Here is a 15,901-nt window from a genome sequence, read left to right on the forward strand (position 1 = left end):
AAAGCAAGAGACTTCGACGACTCGTATGTGACTTCTAATATATTCTCAAATAATTGAAAGGTGTCAATCAGGAAATTCTGCCAATTTAGATTATGTAAATTTATTAACACCCTTATATTAGAAAGTAATGAAAAATATATGTGGGTTACATTTCCAAATTTGGTATGAATATTGAATATCCGCACAAGCATTTTTTTAAAATAATTATTTGTATTCTTTGTCTGACACAGTAGTTGGGACAATGTTGAAATTATTTTTTCTCATAACTGTTACTCAAAAAATGTCTGGTGCCAGATCTCTAACAAAGAGTACTTTAAAATTTAGTAAACAAAGTTAGAAAAAATTAGAATAAGTATAGTAAGTACGTAAGTCACTCAAATCAACTTGACATGCTTTTATAGATTACTATTAATGTGTATAGAATTTGTATAGCCATTTTTTATTTACAAATTAATATAATAGGGTCGGAAGCATTGACTCTAGTATAAAAGCAAGAGAAGAGGAAAAGACTGCAAATTTTAATGGTGGTTAATATTTTTACTTTACTAATAGTCCGAATCAGATCAAACATAGTATTTTGGAACACATTGAGAAAATAGCTGAAAATTTAAAATATTTGTTATTTGCGTGGGCAGAAAAAATGTCTTACTATCTGTAGTTTATACGAGGAACAAATAAATTTATACTGTTTATTAACGCAACCAAAAAATTAATTAAAGTTAATTAAAAATTTGATATAGAGTCATTAAAAATTGAGATTGATGGCGATCACTGAGAGACACATCATCAAATTTATTTAATAATATTTTATGCGAAAAGCCTTCTGGAGGATATATTTCCTAAATTTTACCAAGCACATTTCAAAAGCTTATACGGATTTTTTTCAATGTTTTAGATTTCTGTCATGCCTGACCTGACGTATATTATTAAAGTCTCTAGTGTCGCGTAGAATAAATCTATAGGTTTTTGAGACACCTGCCAGTACCTTATTAACATGAGGAAATAAGGATAATTTGTAGTCCAGTATTATATCCAACTTAGAAAAGTTGTTAGAATGGGAGAGGATTTAATCAAAAAGATTATATTTAACAACTACACCTATGGTGGTTAAAGACGCGGCTGTATTAAGCTGCAAGTTATTATTTACATTTTACAATCTCGTAAAGACTGGATTATAAAAACAAAAATTACATCCTCAGCATAGAGCAGAAAACCAATATCAAGATCTTTACCAATGTTATTAACCAAAATGTTGAATAGTAATGACGACAGTATTGAGCCTTGAGCGACGCCTGAAGAAGGGACGTATTTATCAAAGTTGACCAAGTTATTATCCAGTTGTTAAACAAGAAATCTAATATGTTTGTAACTTTAACAAAAAAAAGCAAAAACCTATGTAGCACAAGGCACCTGAAATCATACATTGTAAAGTTGTCACATTACAAAAAAGACTTCTTACAAATATATAAAAAAAATATTTTATGTTTTACGGCCGATGTACAATGAAATATCAACAAGTTATTTTGTTAATGCATATTGAATTAAATTTCTAATTGAACTATACTTTTCAATAAATAAAATTTGGTAGAACATCCCAGAGCCTGTCGGGCACTGGCAACATTGTCTCTGCCTGTTCAGGTATTAGCATCATTAAAATAGAAGCAATGCTATCACTCTTGATAATATATCTATCGTGTCAATCCTTTGGCGATTTCAAAAAATCTTTTCGGGTTCGAGCGATGGGTAATAAATTGAATACTGTTTTCATTTTAATTTAATAAAATGTGGAATTTGGAAAATCCTTATGCTCTCTCGGAACATTAAAAGTTGCCAACATTTGTCTACAATCGACTACAAAAAATGAGCTCTGGATCTTTCTTTTTACTTTCAGTTCTCTTCTCAAACCAAACGATGAGGATCGACCTATAGCAAGGCAAATGAAAAATGTCGTCCTCACGAACAAACTTGAGATACGGTTGTGCCTAAATGGAGTTATCAATCCGCAAGGAAAAAAGATATGAAAAAGCACCGTCGGCGATGTTTCATTGCCTTTTGTGTCATGATGGTGGGCGTAGTCGTATCGAGTTCGGTGAGTACTGATTTTACTTCTACACCATATGGAAACGACAAAAATTTACACGACCAGAAACCATAAACATTCGGATGTTGCTAAACCTCCCTTAAAATGAATAAGGAGAAAGAATATAATTGAATAAACAAGAAATGCTTAGTTTAGCGCCTTAATTATTTGTTTCTTAACAATGCGAATGATAAGTGTGAAGAAATATTTTCTCGAAACAATGAGCATGTGTAATTGTAAAAGTTGACCAAAAAGTTTCTTATACAAGCGTCCTTTTCAACATAACTTTTCCTTATTCACGAATTTATTCTACGAACGGCTAAATCGCAGGTAACGTTTCGTAATTTGATTGGTTGAGCATTGTTGCCAAATTATACTTTTTTTCCCATGTACGTATTTTTAAATAATTCTCTTTTATACTCTCCTCTCTATTAACTGAACAACAAAATAACAGAAACTAACCAAATACTTGCTTAATTTTACACAATTATAATGCAGACATCCAACAGCAATTTGTGATTTGGTTATATTAAGCTCTTTCTTAGAGGCACTAATCTTCAAACGCAACCAAAATTCATATAGAAACAACACAACCAATACCAAATTTACATCTCTAGTAAATTTACATTTTTTCCACCAGAGGTCTCGTTAAATACAAATAATACCGATTTAAATTTGACCAATGCACTTAACTCATTCATACAACACATAATTCTTAGTAGTAGTGTACATTAGAACTCTGATACTCCTGTAACATTATCCTTACAAAAAAGATTATAAATAATCGTGTGACCACTACGTAGAAATAAAACTTGCTGAAGACAGGAAATATGAAATCGCCACCTGCTATCTAGCGAAAATTGCGTTGGAATTATTAAAATACGCTAAGGTATGCATTATGTTGTTCTTGGAATAGAGTACTGCAACTTTCTGAATCCTGTTTTTGGGTTTGAGATGAAAATCAAAATTGGTCATATTTTTATTGCACCCAATCTGATGAGACATATTTTTTCGGCATTTATTAGACTTTCGATGATACATTAGCAAATTGACTATAGAGATTCCAAATTTCAGTATGGAAATATGAAAAAGATCTCAGCAATACTTTACTATTTAGACTAACGAACAGTTGTTTCACTAAATTTTTGAACTCCACGAAAATGAAATTCTATTTCACGTACTGTTTAGATGTCCTCTTTAAAACGAGATTAGAGTTTGGAGAACAGCTAGACACTTACAACCTGGAGCCAGGGTGGATATCTGTACATGGGTGAAAGCTTGAAGAATGAATGACTTTTTTTCCTCTGTTTTTGTTTCGTTATCGGCTTTCTTGGAACATAAAAGATCAGAATGGCATAAAGGTCGCTAAAATAGATGGAGATCTTGAACAAAAGCAAAACGAACTACTGCCCATTAACGAGGTGGAATAAGGATCTCAAATTTCATAAAGTAGAGCAAGCTATTCACTATTTGTGCAATCACAAAAGCACAGAAGATCACACCATAAGTGAAGAAATACTCAAATAACCTTTTAAAGATGGCTTGAAAATTCTTTGGAGGATATGTAACAACATTTGGCAAACTGGACAGTTCCCAAAATGTCAACAATGTAGGAATTATATAACCATCGCACTCATCTCACATCCAAGCGATGTCATGCTCAGAATTCTTCTTTGATGCCTGAAATGCTTTTTGGATTTACATATACTCACTTTTTTTCAGTAGGTGGTTCTGTTAGAATTGATTGTAGCAATATTTATTTTTTAGGGACGTGTGGAATTTAGTTTCATATACTTATAAACAATTAAGATTTTTTAAATTTTGAAACTGTACGGAAAAGCTTAAACTAATTTAAACTAACCAATAAATCGTAAAATGTTCAATTTTCAGTAAAAAATTTGCCTTGTTCCTTCTATGAGGAACTTACTGGAAATGTGCGGATTACTCCGAATTGCCTTTAAATAATTTTTGGGTAAAAATTCTTGCCCAAATTTTTCGCCATAAAGGCAAATCTGTTATACGAAAAATGAAATTGAAAATATATCTAAAAACCACTATGTCGCCAGTTTGATGAATAATGGATTATAATAATAATCTTGTTGCAACCTGTGTTTTAGGACTATTTACAACGTTCAGTTTTGGCTCTGCCCGTTAGTTTGAAATTCTAAACGTTTTTTGTTGCATGCAAAGAAATACAAGTATTCTTATCGATTATTCAACAACATCTGGAAAATATGAAATATTAGAAAATATTAATTAAAACGGCCTCAAAATTGGTTCAATTGATTACTGAGCATGACAACGAACAAAGTGGCGACGCTTTTAACCACACGCGCATCGACAAGATCGTTGGTGTTAGGTTATCGACCGGGTTGGAACAAACCTAATATCAATATATATGTAATTTCTTTGACAACTAATTATTTCACAACGGGCACACGTAAAAACCAACATGGCAGACGGGAAACAAGCGCCAAGAAGTTGCCGTTTCTTTTCCTTGATGACGACTTTCTTCGTTTTAAAATAGTTATTAAGCCAGATTTCGAGAACTGATTCGGCAGCAGTTTTGACCTACATTGCAAGCATATAAAACAATCCAACGTTAAAGAAGAAAAAATAGATTTCAAAACAGAGTAAAAATGTCAAATTATGAAACGGCGAGGTATTGATGCTCATACGGTGCGAAATCCTCTTTCTCTCTCTGTGTACCGTCGCAGTCACTGAATTCATTCACCTATGCGGTCAACAATAAATAATTGAAACGTTACGATTGTTTTTACCAAACAGCTTCTGCATAATCGTCGCTATCTAGATTTCGAAGGCGACAATGAACTAATCTGTTGCTGCTATAGCGACGGGGCGATGCATACAATTTTAAAAGTATTTTAATTCATTTTCAATTTTTGAACATTTAAAAACGTATTAATGCTTTTTCGAAATCTTAAAAGTGTGTTAACTTATTTAAAAATGAATTAAAACACTTTCAAAATTTTAAAATAAATTAAAATAATAATATATTTTTATTTAGCATAAATCTGCAAGAAAAACCATAAAATTTGTAATGTAAATAAGGGGTGTTTTTTTTCGATGTATAGAACTTTAAGATTCAATAAAACAACGATGGATTATTTGATTGACATGAATTTTATTTATTCGAAAGATAATCTTGTGGCATTACATTTTAATTTCTGTCATATGACCGCCACGGCTGGCGCGGATGTAGTCCAATCTGGACGTCCAATTTTTGATGACTTTTTCCAACATTTGTGGCCGTATATCGGCAATAACACGGCGAATGTTGTCTTCCAAATGGTCAAGCATTTGTGGCTTATCCGCATAGACCAATGACTTTATATAGCCCCACAGAAAGTAGTCTAGCGGTGTTAAATCACAAGATCTTGGAGGCCAATTCACAGGTCCAAAACGTGAAATTAGGCGGTCACCAAAAGTGTCTTTCAATAAATCGATTGTGGCACGAGCTGTGTGACATGTTGCGCCGTCTTGTTGAAACCACATCTTCTGGATATCATGGTTATTCAATTCAGGAATGACAGAGTTAGTAATCATAGCTCTATACCGATCACCATTGACTGTAACGTTCTGGCCACCAACATTTTTGAAGAAGTACGGACCAATGATTCCACCAGCCCATAAAGCGCACCAAACAGTCAGTTTTTCTGGATGTAACGGTGTTTCGACATACATTTGATGATTAGCTTTTTTGGGCTCATTCGACGAATCTACGCCTTACTTGATGATCGTTTGGCTTCAATTCTTACACGAGTTGGATTTTGTAAGCACATAAACCAAGATCCTTCCGCAAAATCTTCCATAAAGTGGATGGACACAGATCCAATTCTTGTGCTCGATGGTGGATGGACTCATTCGGGTCTTCCTCAATACGGCGTCTCTGGGGATGCGAGTTATCAATAAGAGTAAACGTGGTGCGTTAATGGTTAATCACATTAACTGCTCTGATGGACGATTTTGTTGACGATAAAATGGACGTAGTGCGCGATACGTATTCCGCACAGAACCATTATTTTCTAAATAAAATTGCACTATTTGCAAGCGTTGTTCAGGTGTGAGTCTATTCATGATGAATTGCCAAACCAAACTGAGAATAAATCACTTGACAGCTGTTAAATCGGTCGCCATCTTGAACAGTAATGCCAACTTAAAGTTCTACACATCGAAAAATACATACATACTTAAATAAATTGACCACTTAGCAACAAAAAGATAAAAGTTAAATTAATATTCAAAGAATGCCTTTAATGCCTCAGTGCAATATAAGAAACAGAAAACGCATACAGCCAACAAAACAATTATTATAAATCAGTGAGAACAAAATGTAAATGCATACAAATTACAATTTCAAACTCTACCAAGCTTTTATTTAACATATGATTACATCAGTACACTTGCTAGTTTTATAATTCATGCGCTTCGATGGAAAGGGATGTAAGTGATACTTCCAGCCCAAACACATCCTCGAGTTCCTTGAATACCACTTTATATAGTGCCAAAAAATGAACAACCATTCAGAACATTTAATCTACAAAGCGTTTTTTTTAAATGCATCATAGAATCTTCTGCGTTATGCGTTAAAACCTCGAAAAGTGTCAGTTACTATTAAACTACAATTACCTTTTGATAGAAGAATTTGTAATATTTATTCGATTGAACTTTATGAGCCACAAATTGGAGTAATAAAATATCATATTGAATTTTTTCCTAAATTATGACTTATTGCTATTAATAATAATGCTGGTCTTCAAAACAAAAATGTTAATATAATCAAATTCTGGATTCACTTTCTCCAAAACATTAGATTCAGTTGATCATAAATTTTTGAAATCTGTGCACTCCTACGTAGAATATCATGTCGATAAAAAATCATCGCATATAACCCAGATGAGTATATTCATGTGGTTAGTTTTACAAGGGAACCTTAGACGTTGATATGGCCTTCACCAAACTGGATTTGAAGGCAGGCCGAAAAGGTCACCTACCAGAACAGTTCAAGTTAAATCCACACTATCAAGTATCAAAATCTGCAACAATTATTAGAGTTTTCCTGAAACAGGGCACTGATCAAATGAAAATATGGACTAACCAATCAGCCAGTCAGGAAATGTAGAAAAAAACAACGAAGAAATAGCGGCGGTAGGCCCCAGTAATATGGATTTAAAGACAGAATATATTTAAACTGATTGGGAAAGTGAAACGGGTTGATGTTCTAAGTAGCGAAATAATTATCATTTTGAGTATATTTTTTATATGTTGAACTAATACAAACCATTAACAGACCTCTACATATATACCTTTTTCTTCTTAGTTAGTTAAGTTAAGTTTAGCATGTTGGTACAAATACGTAAGCGGTGATTTCCATCGATTTGAGAAAAACCTAAGTTCCTATGTATAGATGAAGAAATATCGGTGAAAATCCTAAATACGTGATAGATATTTTAGAAGCGATTCCATATTTTTATATTCAACTTCATTTTTAATCTTAATTTCCTTTATCCCTTTGCTTTTAACCACCTCAATTTAAACTCATAGACATTCTCAAAGCAGTTAACCATATCAGAAATGTATGGAGATACATTTTATTTTTGATCTTCGAAATTAATATAAAGCATTTAATATTATTGTTTGCTTTACAGACCATATTTGCAGAATTTAAAATTCCGCTACTGTATTGTACTACAAACTGAACAATATTACAAAGGAGGCAAAAGCTATTATAAAGGTCAGTTTTGTTAAAGTTATTAAATTTTTTACCCTGGATATAAAACCCACCTTTTGCGAAAAATTTGCTCAGTATACAATTACAACGGGCATCAAAGTTTAGTTTAAAATTAAATTAAATTAAAATTTAAACTGATTATTAAATAAAAATTTAAAATTTTCAATAAATTCTAGAAAATGAAAAATTATGGTAATTAAAATTAAACTTTTAAATAAATTAAAACGAAATTGTTTTAAAATAAACTGAAACATTTGGAAATTTATAAAATAAATTAAGACACTTAAAAGTGCTTTGATTCATTTTAGAACTTTTAAATTTTATAAGTATTATTATTTATTTTATAATTATAAAATGTTATTATAAAATCTTATTATTTACATTAAAGTTTTAAAACTTTAAAGTGTTTTAAGTTATTTTAAAATTTGTGATTTTTTCAGTCCCCAATCTTTCCATCACTAATATTTTTGAATTTAAGCTTTCTAAATTAATGATTGTAGGCATTTTAAAACAATTTTTTTTTGTTTGAGAAAAGCATTTCAATTCAGAATACCGATTGATTATTATTATTATTTTTTTTTGCTCAAGTTGACTTTGAGGTAACTAGAATTCGAAATTTCGAAGACATTTACTTACTTACTAAAAAAAAGTTTTAAACAGTTAAATCCACAAATGGATTGTTCATATGCACTGTATATCTTGCTATTTATTCCATTTTAATCAAAATTGTCACGAATTCAATTGAGAAAGGCATATATTTGGGTTAATCAAAATTTTTTGTAACATTTGCGTTGCAAGTCAAATCGCTGTAAAACAGTTCCCATAAGAATATAACGCGAAACAAAATAAAATTGCACAATCAAATTAATTTCCTCCTAATTCTAACCAGATTTACCTACAAAACGTGCGACACTGTTTTGTCTGTTACTTTGAATAGTTCTTGATTAAGCATAATATGGATTACATTGATAAACTTCTTCAGTGGAGTGCCTCGCAACTCTATATTAGGCCCTTCAATATTTATTATATGTATTAATGGTTTCTGAAAGAAGCATTGTATATTGGGTATAACTTTTCACAATATCTCGAATGATTATTATTCTCTTTTTCATAAATACTGTAACCTATATATTATAAAATTAAAAATCCGATCTTTATCTTCCCAATTTTATTATCATCAGCTGTTCGACATTTCTAAGGAGAAAGATAATTTCTCACACACTGCAAATTATATAGTACGGGAGGAAAACAAAGCATATTGGGTATAACTTTTCACGATACCTTGAATGATTATTATTTTCTTTTTCATAAACACTGTAACCTATTTATTATAAAATTAAAAATCCGAACTTTATCTTCCCAATATAATCATCATCAATTGTTCGAAATTTATAAGACTGAAGATAATTTTTTACACACTTCACATCTGAGTTCAATAATAAATGTCTGAATATGTCTAAAAATTGATGTTGATTATATGTCTTATATTTAATATTATTTATATGTTACATATTATTTCAATGGTCTTTTATTATGACATGTTATTTGTACCTTAATGAAATGTAGTCAAGAAAAATATTCTGTCTGTTTGACAGAAGCATTCTACTTCGAGTTTGTACTTTTCAGCTTCGCTTGTATATTATATAACATGAAGATAAAAAGTTAATCGCTACGTTCGGAATGCGGAAATTTACTACAAGGTGTACGTGGAGTTTATTAAAACTTCTAGCGGTATTGGATTACATCAATAAAAACAGAGAATTAAAATTACACGTCTCAAAAAATAAATTTCAATATCCGTTACCAATCAATTTACTTAACGATCACGGCAGCACATAGCTCGTGTGCACAATAGCATTTTAATATATGCAACTATCTCTTCGGGATTATACCGAGCCCATCAGGGGTGGGGTAAAAATGCTAGAAATGCTTGAAATGTGTGACCTTAATTATAGTTAATTTGGTTTATAAGGGTGACTGACAGTGTATACAGGATGTTTCAAAATTCAATGCGAAAATTTTGAGGGCTGGTAAATATTTATTCTAACTCGTTTTGTTTTCTAAATACAGGCGGTCAATTTTTTTTCTCCATTTCTCAATAGTATATTATTGCAACAAGTACGGTAAACGGCATTTGACTCACGAGTTTATTTGACACGAGCGGAGCGAGTTTTTAATAAACGAGTGAGTTTAAAAGATTACCGAAGGTGTTGCATAATATACTTTTTCTACGACCTTTAGTTTTTGGGTACATTTTCGCAAAACAACACGAATACATTCACTGACAGGACCGTCAGAATTGACAAACGTCAATCGTGGGAAATATCTCCGAAAACATACGATTGCTCCCAAATCCGTGGCTAGATCGGTGGGTAATTAGATATTTTACAGACGGGAGTAGAAAAAAGTCTTTTCGCTGAGATTTCCATCACTTAGTATGAGTATTTGTCATGACAATGATCTTCATTCTGTGTAATTAAAATAAAATTATTAATTTGAGTGGTACGACAGTGACGTTTAAAAGATTTAATGTTTTTTCGATCACATAGTCAAAAGCAACACTTTTTCACTCCTTCGGGTTTTTCGTATCTGACTTTACCTTAAAAATAAAAATTATAAACCGTTGACTTGTATTTTGCTATACTTTCGCTTTAATTACCCTTTTTTTTTTTAAAGCAACGTATTAGTGCTGATGCATATCAATATAACTTCATTAAAATTTAGTCTAAGTGTTATAACAAAAAAATAGTGTTATGGCTTTGTTGGTAGATCTCAAAAAAGTCTGTCTCTTATAATTATTGCTATTTTACTGGAAAAGTTAAACAACAGAGGGTTTAATACACTCATATCAGATCGTTTTTATTAGATAGAGAAATTTGCAAGTGGAAAGGAACCAAACGAGCCACTCTTTTATTCTTTATACATTCTCAGTCTTAAATACTGCAAGCACGCTCCTACACTTTTAAGGATGACACTGCTTTGGTATACGGTGGTATAGCCGAGCACACGATAAATGATTATGACTCGCTTGGCCGATCATAAAAGAAGGAGGGCCCTTTAAAAGGCCCAATAGAAAGCCAATTTACAAGCGTTTATCACTACAGGAATGTACTTTTACTTTTATTTTAGTAATGATGAGAGGAATCAGATTGCTTCACTTGCATCTTTAAACAGAAATTAAAAAAATTAAATTTAAAAATATTCACTAGCGTAGTTGCATTAAAGAGATCAATTATCGGTGCAATAAATACAAAAATGTCAATCATCATCAATTTCGCCTAGAAAAATGTAGTATTTAAACGATACTTGGTTCAACAGTACAAAGAAAAGGTGGCAAAATTCTTCATCGAACTGCATCTAGACGAAAATTGTTTGCTACTTTTTGAAAATTAAAAAATTAAAACGCACCAGGCAATGTAATAGTTCACGATAAAAAAAGCAAACAATTAGTTGAAGTTTTCAGAACCAAATCCCATGATAAAACTTATTTCGAAGACGAGGTCCTAAAAAAATCTAGTAATATACCCATTAGCTTATCACCTTATCATTCCTACTTGATTTCTGTAGAATTGATATGGCACCGAATTCAAAAACAAAATTAGACGCAATAATATAAATCAAAAAATGTTCTCCCATGTAATGAATGTAATTAAAACTAAATGTGAATTAAAACCAGAGATCAGTTGGGGAGAATGTGTTAATCATATACTTAAAGTGGAAAATAAATATAAAAAACTTAGGAAAATGTAAAACCATTAATTACACTCTTGGATGATACTTATAGCAAAGACTCGAACTGTTCCGACGACTAATTTTATTTAATCTATATTGCTTCTTTACAGAATTACAATTATACCATACGCAATACAACAAAATGATGGTGCATATTGGTTATTAGGTAACAAATTAAAAATTTAGACATTGAATAAGTAACTTATTGTTAAGAACCTCAATTGGAATGATCATATTGACCATATATCTAGCAAAACAGTATGATGATTAGTGCGATGGACCCACGTTTCTTGTAACATTTTCCATACTTGCCACGAGTTTGGGGAATCTGCGGTACGGTATTAGACTAAAGTTTTAAAAAAATTGGTTCTATTCAATCGATTATATTTACACTGGTGATCTTTATAGATGGGTAAATGTTGTTGTTTAGTTAGATACATTATTAAAGTTTGAGCAATGTGAATCTATGTATGTAATTGATATATTGAATAAAACACAAAAATGGAATACTAATATTATGTTTAATAAGGATGTTCATGGAGACAATATTAGGTCACTGGCACATGTTTATCAGGGCTGTGTGATCAAATTTTTCAAGGATGCCAAGTTTGCAATAATCCGCCAAAGAATATTACGTAATTCAGAAACGTCAAAAAATTTTAAAAGTGTTAAATTCCATTTAAATATTTACTGGGAATATGTGATGGTTATTTATATATAAAATTTTTGTGTTTATTTAGAAATTAGTGTAATTTGTTTTTTTTTGCGGTTTTATTTATATTACTATTGTGCATATTATTTCGTATTTTTTACGGGTTTTCCTTTTACTTCTGTGTTAGTGTTTCAAGGCCACTGTTTAGAAATTTTGTAAAAAAAACTTAACGATAGGCGTAGATCAGTGACACCCGATGTACAAGTTGACTCCCAAATTGCGCGGATGGCCGTCAAAATTGCACAGAGTTTAAATTATAATTACGGTAATAGGCTACAGTCCCTTCTAATCATACCTCCAGCGAGGTCACGCATCGCTAACTTTTGGTAAACGTTGTAACTATACTTTGACAAATCGTAATGGATATAGTGTCGTTTTTATTTTTTTTTTTCGCGGATGCACTTGACTAAATTAAATGTATGTGCGACATGAGTAAATATACCAATCTAATTCGGTGTTACTTATCGATCGCTGACAACGGTCTGATCACTTTGTATTAATTCAAAAATAGTTTCATTCGTGAAAAAAGTTACCTATTACAAATTATTATTTTGTTTATACTAGGATATATTAGTTATATACTTTTTGTTTATAGTTACAGATGGCACAACGTTAATTTGATAAATTGCAACGGGTCAATTATTTCTTCAATAAAATCATAGATAAAAAAGATCAAATTCCCTCCTACTGTGCTGCCGACGCGATTGTAACCTAAATTTTACCGCCAAAATATGAATTTTGCGGGACCAGACGGGAAGCCTTAGCCCATACTTATGAATATGTATTTTGTTAATAATTTTAGCGGAACATATGTAATAAAGTTGCATTTTCAACAGTTAAGCAATTCACGTTGTGAAGTGGTGGTTTTCTTCTGTATAACGACCAATAAAAAACTTAATTGTTTACATTCATTTTTTATTTCCCTATAATTTATAAAAATAGTACAGATAAAATTAATCTTTAAGAAATTTAAGCTAAATTTTACATCATCGTTTGATATAGGACTGTTGCCAAATTTCTTCTGTAAAATTGTATAATTTGATATAAACCATTTCGTGAAATGTTCCAAAGAATTTTTTAATAATAAGAATTAGTATTCGTCAAACAATTACAAACCGTGTAATGAATCTTCTAAATAAACACAAAATTCTTTACAAACATATTTTCAACACAGAAATAATCTTACAAAAATATATAACTGTGGTTCATAAAAGTTTCAAATTCGTAATTGTAATCGTAATCGTAATAACCTAAAACTGATAATGTTTTAATGAGAACACCCAGGATTAAATTAAAAATTTTAACGCCCTGTACCTCAGTCGTCATGTCTAGTATCTCCAGTTCAGGGATTGCCTATTCTTTATGAATCACCCTGAGTAAATTAGATTAAACGTAACTCCCGTTACAATAGAATTACCCATCTGTAAAGAAATATTTAGTATACATTACAATTTTGCTTATATCACGATACAATTGTATACTTCTTGTTTATATACGTATTCGTCAAATAGCAAGCACTCAATATTAATTCGATAAATTGCAACAGTTCAATTATTTTTTAATCATATCCAGTTAATGTGCAAAATTTAAATCCGCCACACTGTTTTTCATACAAGTTCATCGGTCTCGATCTACGTAACAAATTAATTGATAAAGTCACTAGGCGTATACGTTTCGGTGGGCGTGAAACCGGAGTATCTGAAAAAAAAAGCTCAAACCGACGAAATTAAAGCAATTATTCATTCCTACCGAATTACGCCACCTGTTGATTAATTTGTGTCAAAATTCGGTTCAAAATTTTGTCATACATTTTTGTTTGGGAAACAAAAATTAATGTATGTCATGTGCACATAATTAACACGCTCATTTGAAATACGTTCGTACCCAATTTCGAGTGGCAATTTGTGATAATGAATATTAGAATTTATTGCAAAATTAAAATAAATCAAAATGTTCTTAAAACTAAAGATTTTTTGTGGTTATTCTTCTTTTTGTTTTTATGAAAGAACCCCACCCAAATTGTTCTTCTGCAAAAGGTGCATCTCTAAGGTAGTTCCAAATGCCTATTGGGGGAGGGATAAAACTTTTTCAAAAGGATAATTATGGTAAGACAAACTATGCAAAAGTTCATAAGCAGCTTAAAAAATACATTAAAACGTTTAAAGCTATTAATTCTACTAAGCAATAAAGGTATTTATTATTATTATTATTGTTTGAGTGAAAGTAGACAAAATTTCTCAAATAAAAACAACTTCATCCAAGCCTTTGCCGAAAATTATATTCTCGAATATTTAAACAATCTTACAAATCAACGACCAAAATGGCTTGTCATTTTATGGTTAAGTCAGATTAACGCATCAAATTGTATTCTTCGACCTCGCTCATTGAGTACATTGTCACCCGTTTGTAATTAACTCCACAGTTGAAAACAACAAAGAACAAACAAGAAAATTAACGGCGAAACGAATCGGTATCTGATAAACCGATAGACGCGTCGACTATTTCCATTGCAGTGTCATTTCTATCTCCCAAAAAGGAACGGATATACGCGGTGTGTTTGACCCGTCCTCTCTACTACACGCTCTTTGGCCACAGATAATGTTGGCAATGCCGACGCGATGGGAAGCATGTGCCAAAATCGCAAATTCTCAAGGTCAACCGTCTATTGTGATTTTATCACTTTAATGGTATTATTAAATGTTGAACGGTCGCCGGTTCATAAAACTTATTGGGAAAATACCACACGTGTCGGACAGCACTTGTACTTTCATCCCTAAGTACTTGAGGGTCAGTTTATCAATATTGTTACCCCCGAACGACAATTTTTTCTATATAAATGTAATAAGAGCTGACTCTATTTATTTTATAAAAGCAATATCCACCCAAATTTAAAATTTTAATGGAGTTTGGTCATTTTAGAAAACATGATATTGGCTAGAAAAAGTAATTACAGTAAAACACTTTTACATGAAAGCTGTAAAATATTACTTGAGAAATATTATGTAGTATTGATTGAAGGTTCTATAGCACCAAGAAGTAAATTCCTAGTCCCCTCAAAAGAGGTCAGAAAACACATTAGAATCGCCAGAACCGGATTCATTAATAAGACTTTGAACACAATATTATATATGGGCCCTGTTCCTGTATGGATATGAAATATGGAATCTTAAATAAGAAGACATAACAGAATACGAACAAGCTTTAACTTGTAGGGAAAAAGAAAGCGTGGTTAAAAAATACAAGAAACTGGGCACACATCAGCGGAAAACGTCTGCTATACAAGACTCAAAACAGAGAAGAATTTGAGGTGGTGGTCGTCAACTTCAAGAGAAAGGCACATAGGAGGAAGAGAATGTGTTAAGACAAAAATATAACCAATCCTCGCGAAGTTTTCATGGAAGATATGTGAACGTGTATTAAGGTGCCTTCAGGAGACTAATAATCATCCATATTGGAACCAAACAGAGATTTTCGAAGAGAGGTTTGCTTTAAGTTTTTGAGGACTATTTTGGTGAAATGAGAATATATCTTTCGGTGGATTCAGTAGTTATAAACAACGCAAGCTATCATTCACGACGTATGGAGAAGACTCCAACACCATCTTGGAGGAGGAAGAAATTATCCA

At 31.6% G+C, this 15,901-nt stretch overlaps 1 protein-coding gene and 2 long non-coding RNA genes across 5 annotated transcripts in view; 1 reads left to right on the top strand and 2 right to left on the bottom strand.

The window, feature by feature from the left end:
- LOC132697781 (uncharacterized) overlaps nt 1-15,901 on the bottom strand; it is a 29,190-nt gene that overhangs the window by 9,727 nt on the left and 3,562 nt on the right. The window lies entirely within an intron of this gene.
- LOC132697762 (A disintegrin and metalloproteinase with thrombospondin motifs adt-1) overlaps nt 1-15,901 on the top strand; it is a 49,390-nt gene that overhangs the window by 3,665 nt on the left and 29,824 nt on the right. For all 3 annotated transcript variants that reach the window (XM_060663390.1, XM_060663381.1, XM_060663398.1), the window contains exon 2: nt 1,892-2,089. In XM_060663390.1, coding sequence (XP_060519373.1) covers nt 2,018-2,089 — 72 coding nt within the window. In that variant the 5' untranslated portion in view covers nt 1,892-2,017. The remainder of the gene's footprint in view (nt 1-1,891; nt 2,090-15,901) is intronic.
- Nucleotides 13,239-14,386, bottom strand: LOC132697775 (uncharacterized). Its single transcript, XR_009618302.1, has 4 exons — nt 14,026-14,386; nt 13,748-13,974; nt 13,591-13,697; nt 13,239-13,532 (listed from the first exon to the last, which is right to left on the bottom strand). It is a non-coding gene; the product is annotated as an uncharacterized LOC132697775 (long non-coding RNA).

The sequence above is a fragment of the Cylas formicarius genome, unplaced genomic scaffold (genome assembly GCF_029955315.1).
Source record: "Cylas formicarius isolate icCylForm1 unplaced genomic scaffold, icCylForm1.1 PGA_scaffold_10__41_contigs__length_53128322, whole genome shotgun sequence".
Lineage (NCBI taxonomy): Eukaryota > Metazoa > Arthropoda > Insecta > Coleoptera > Brentidae > Cylas > Cylas formicarius.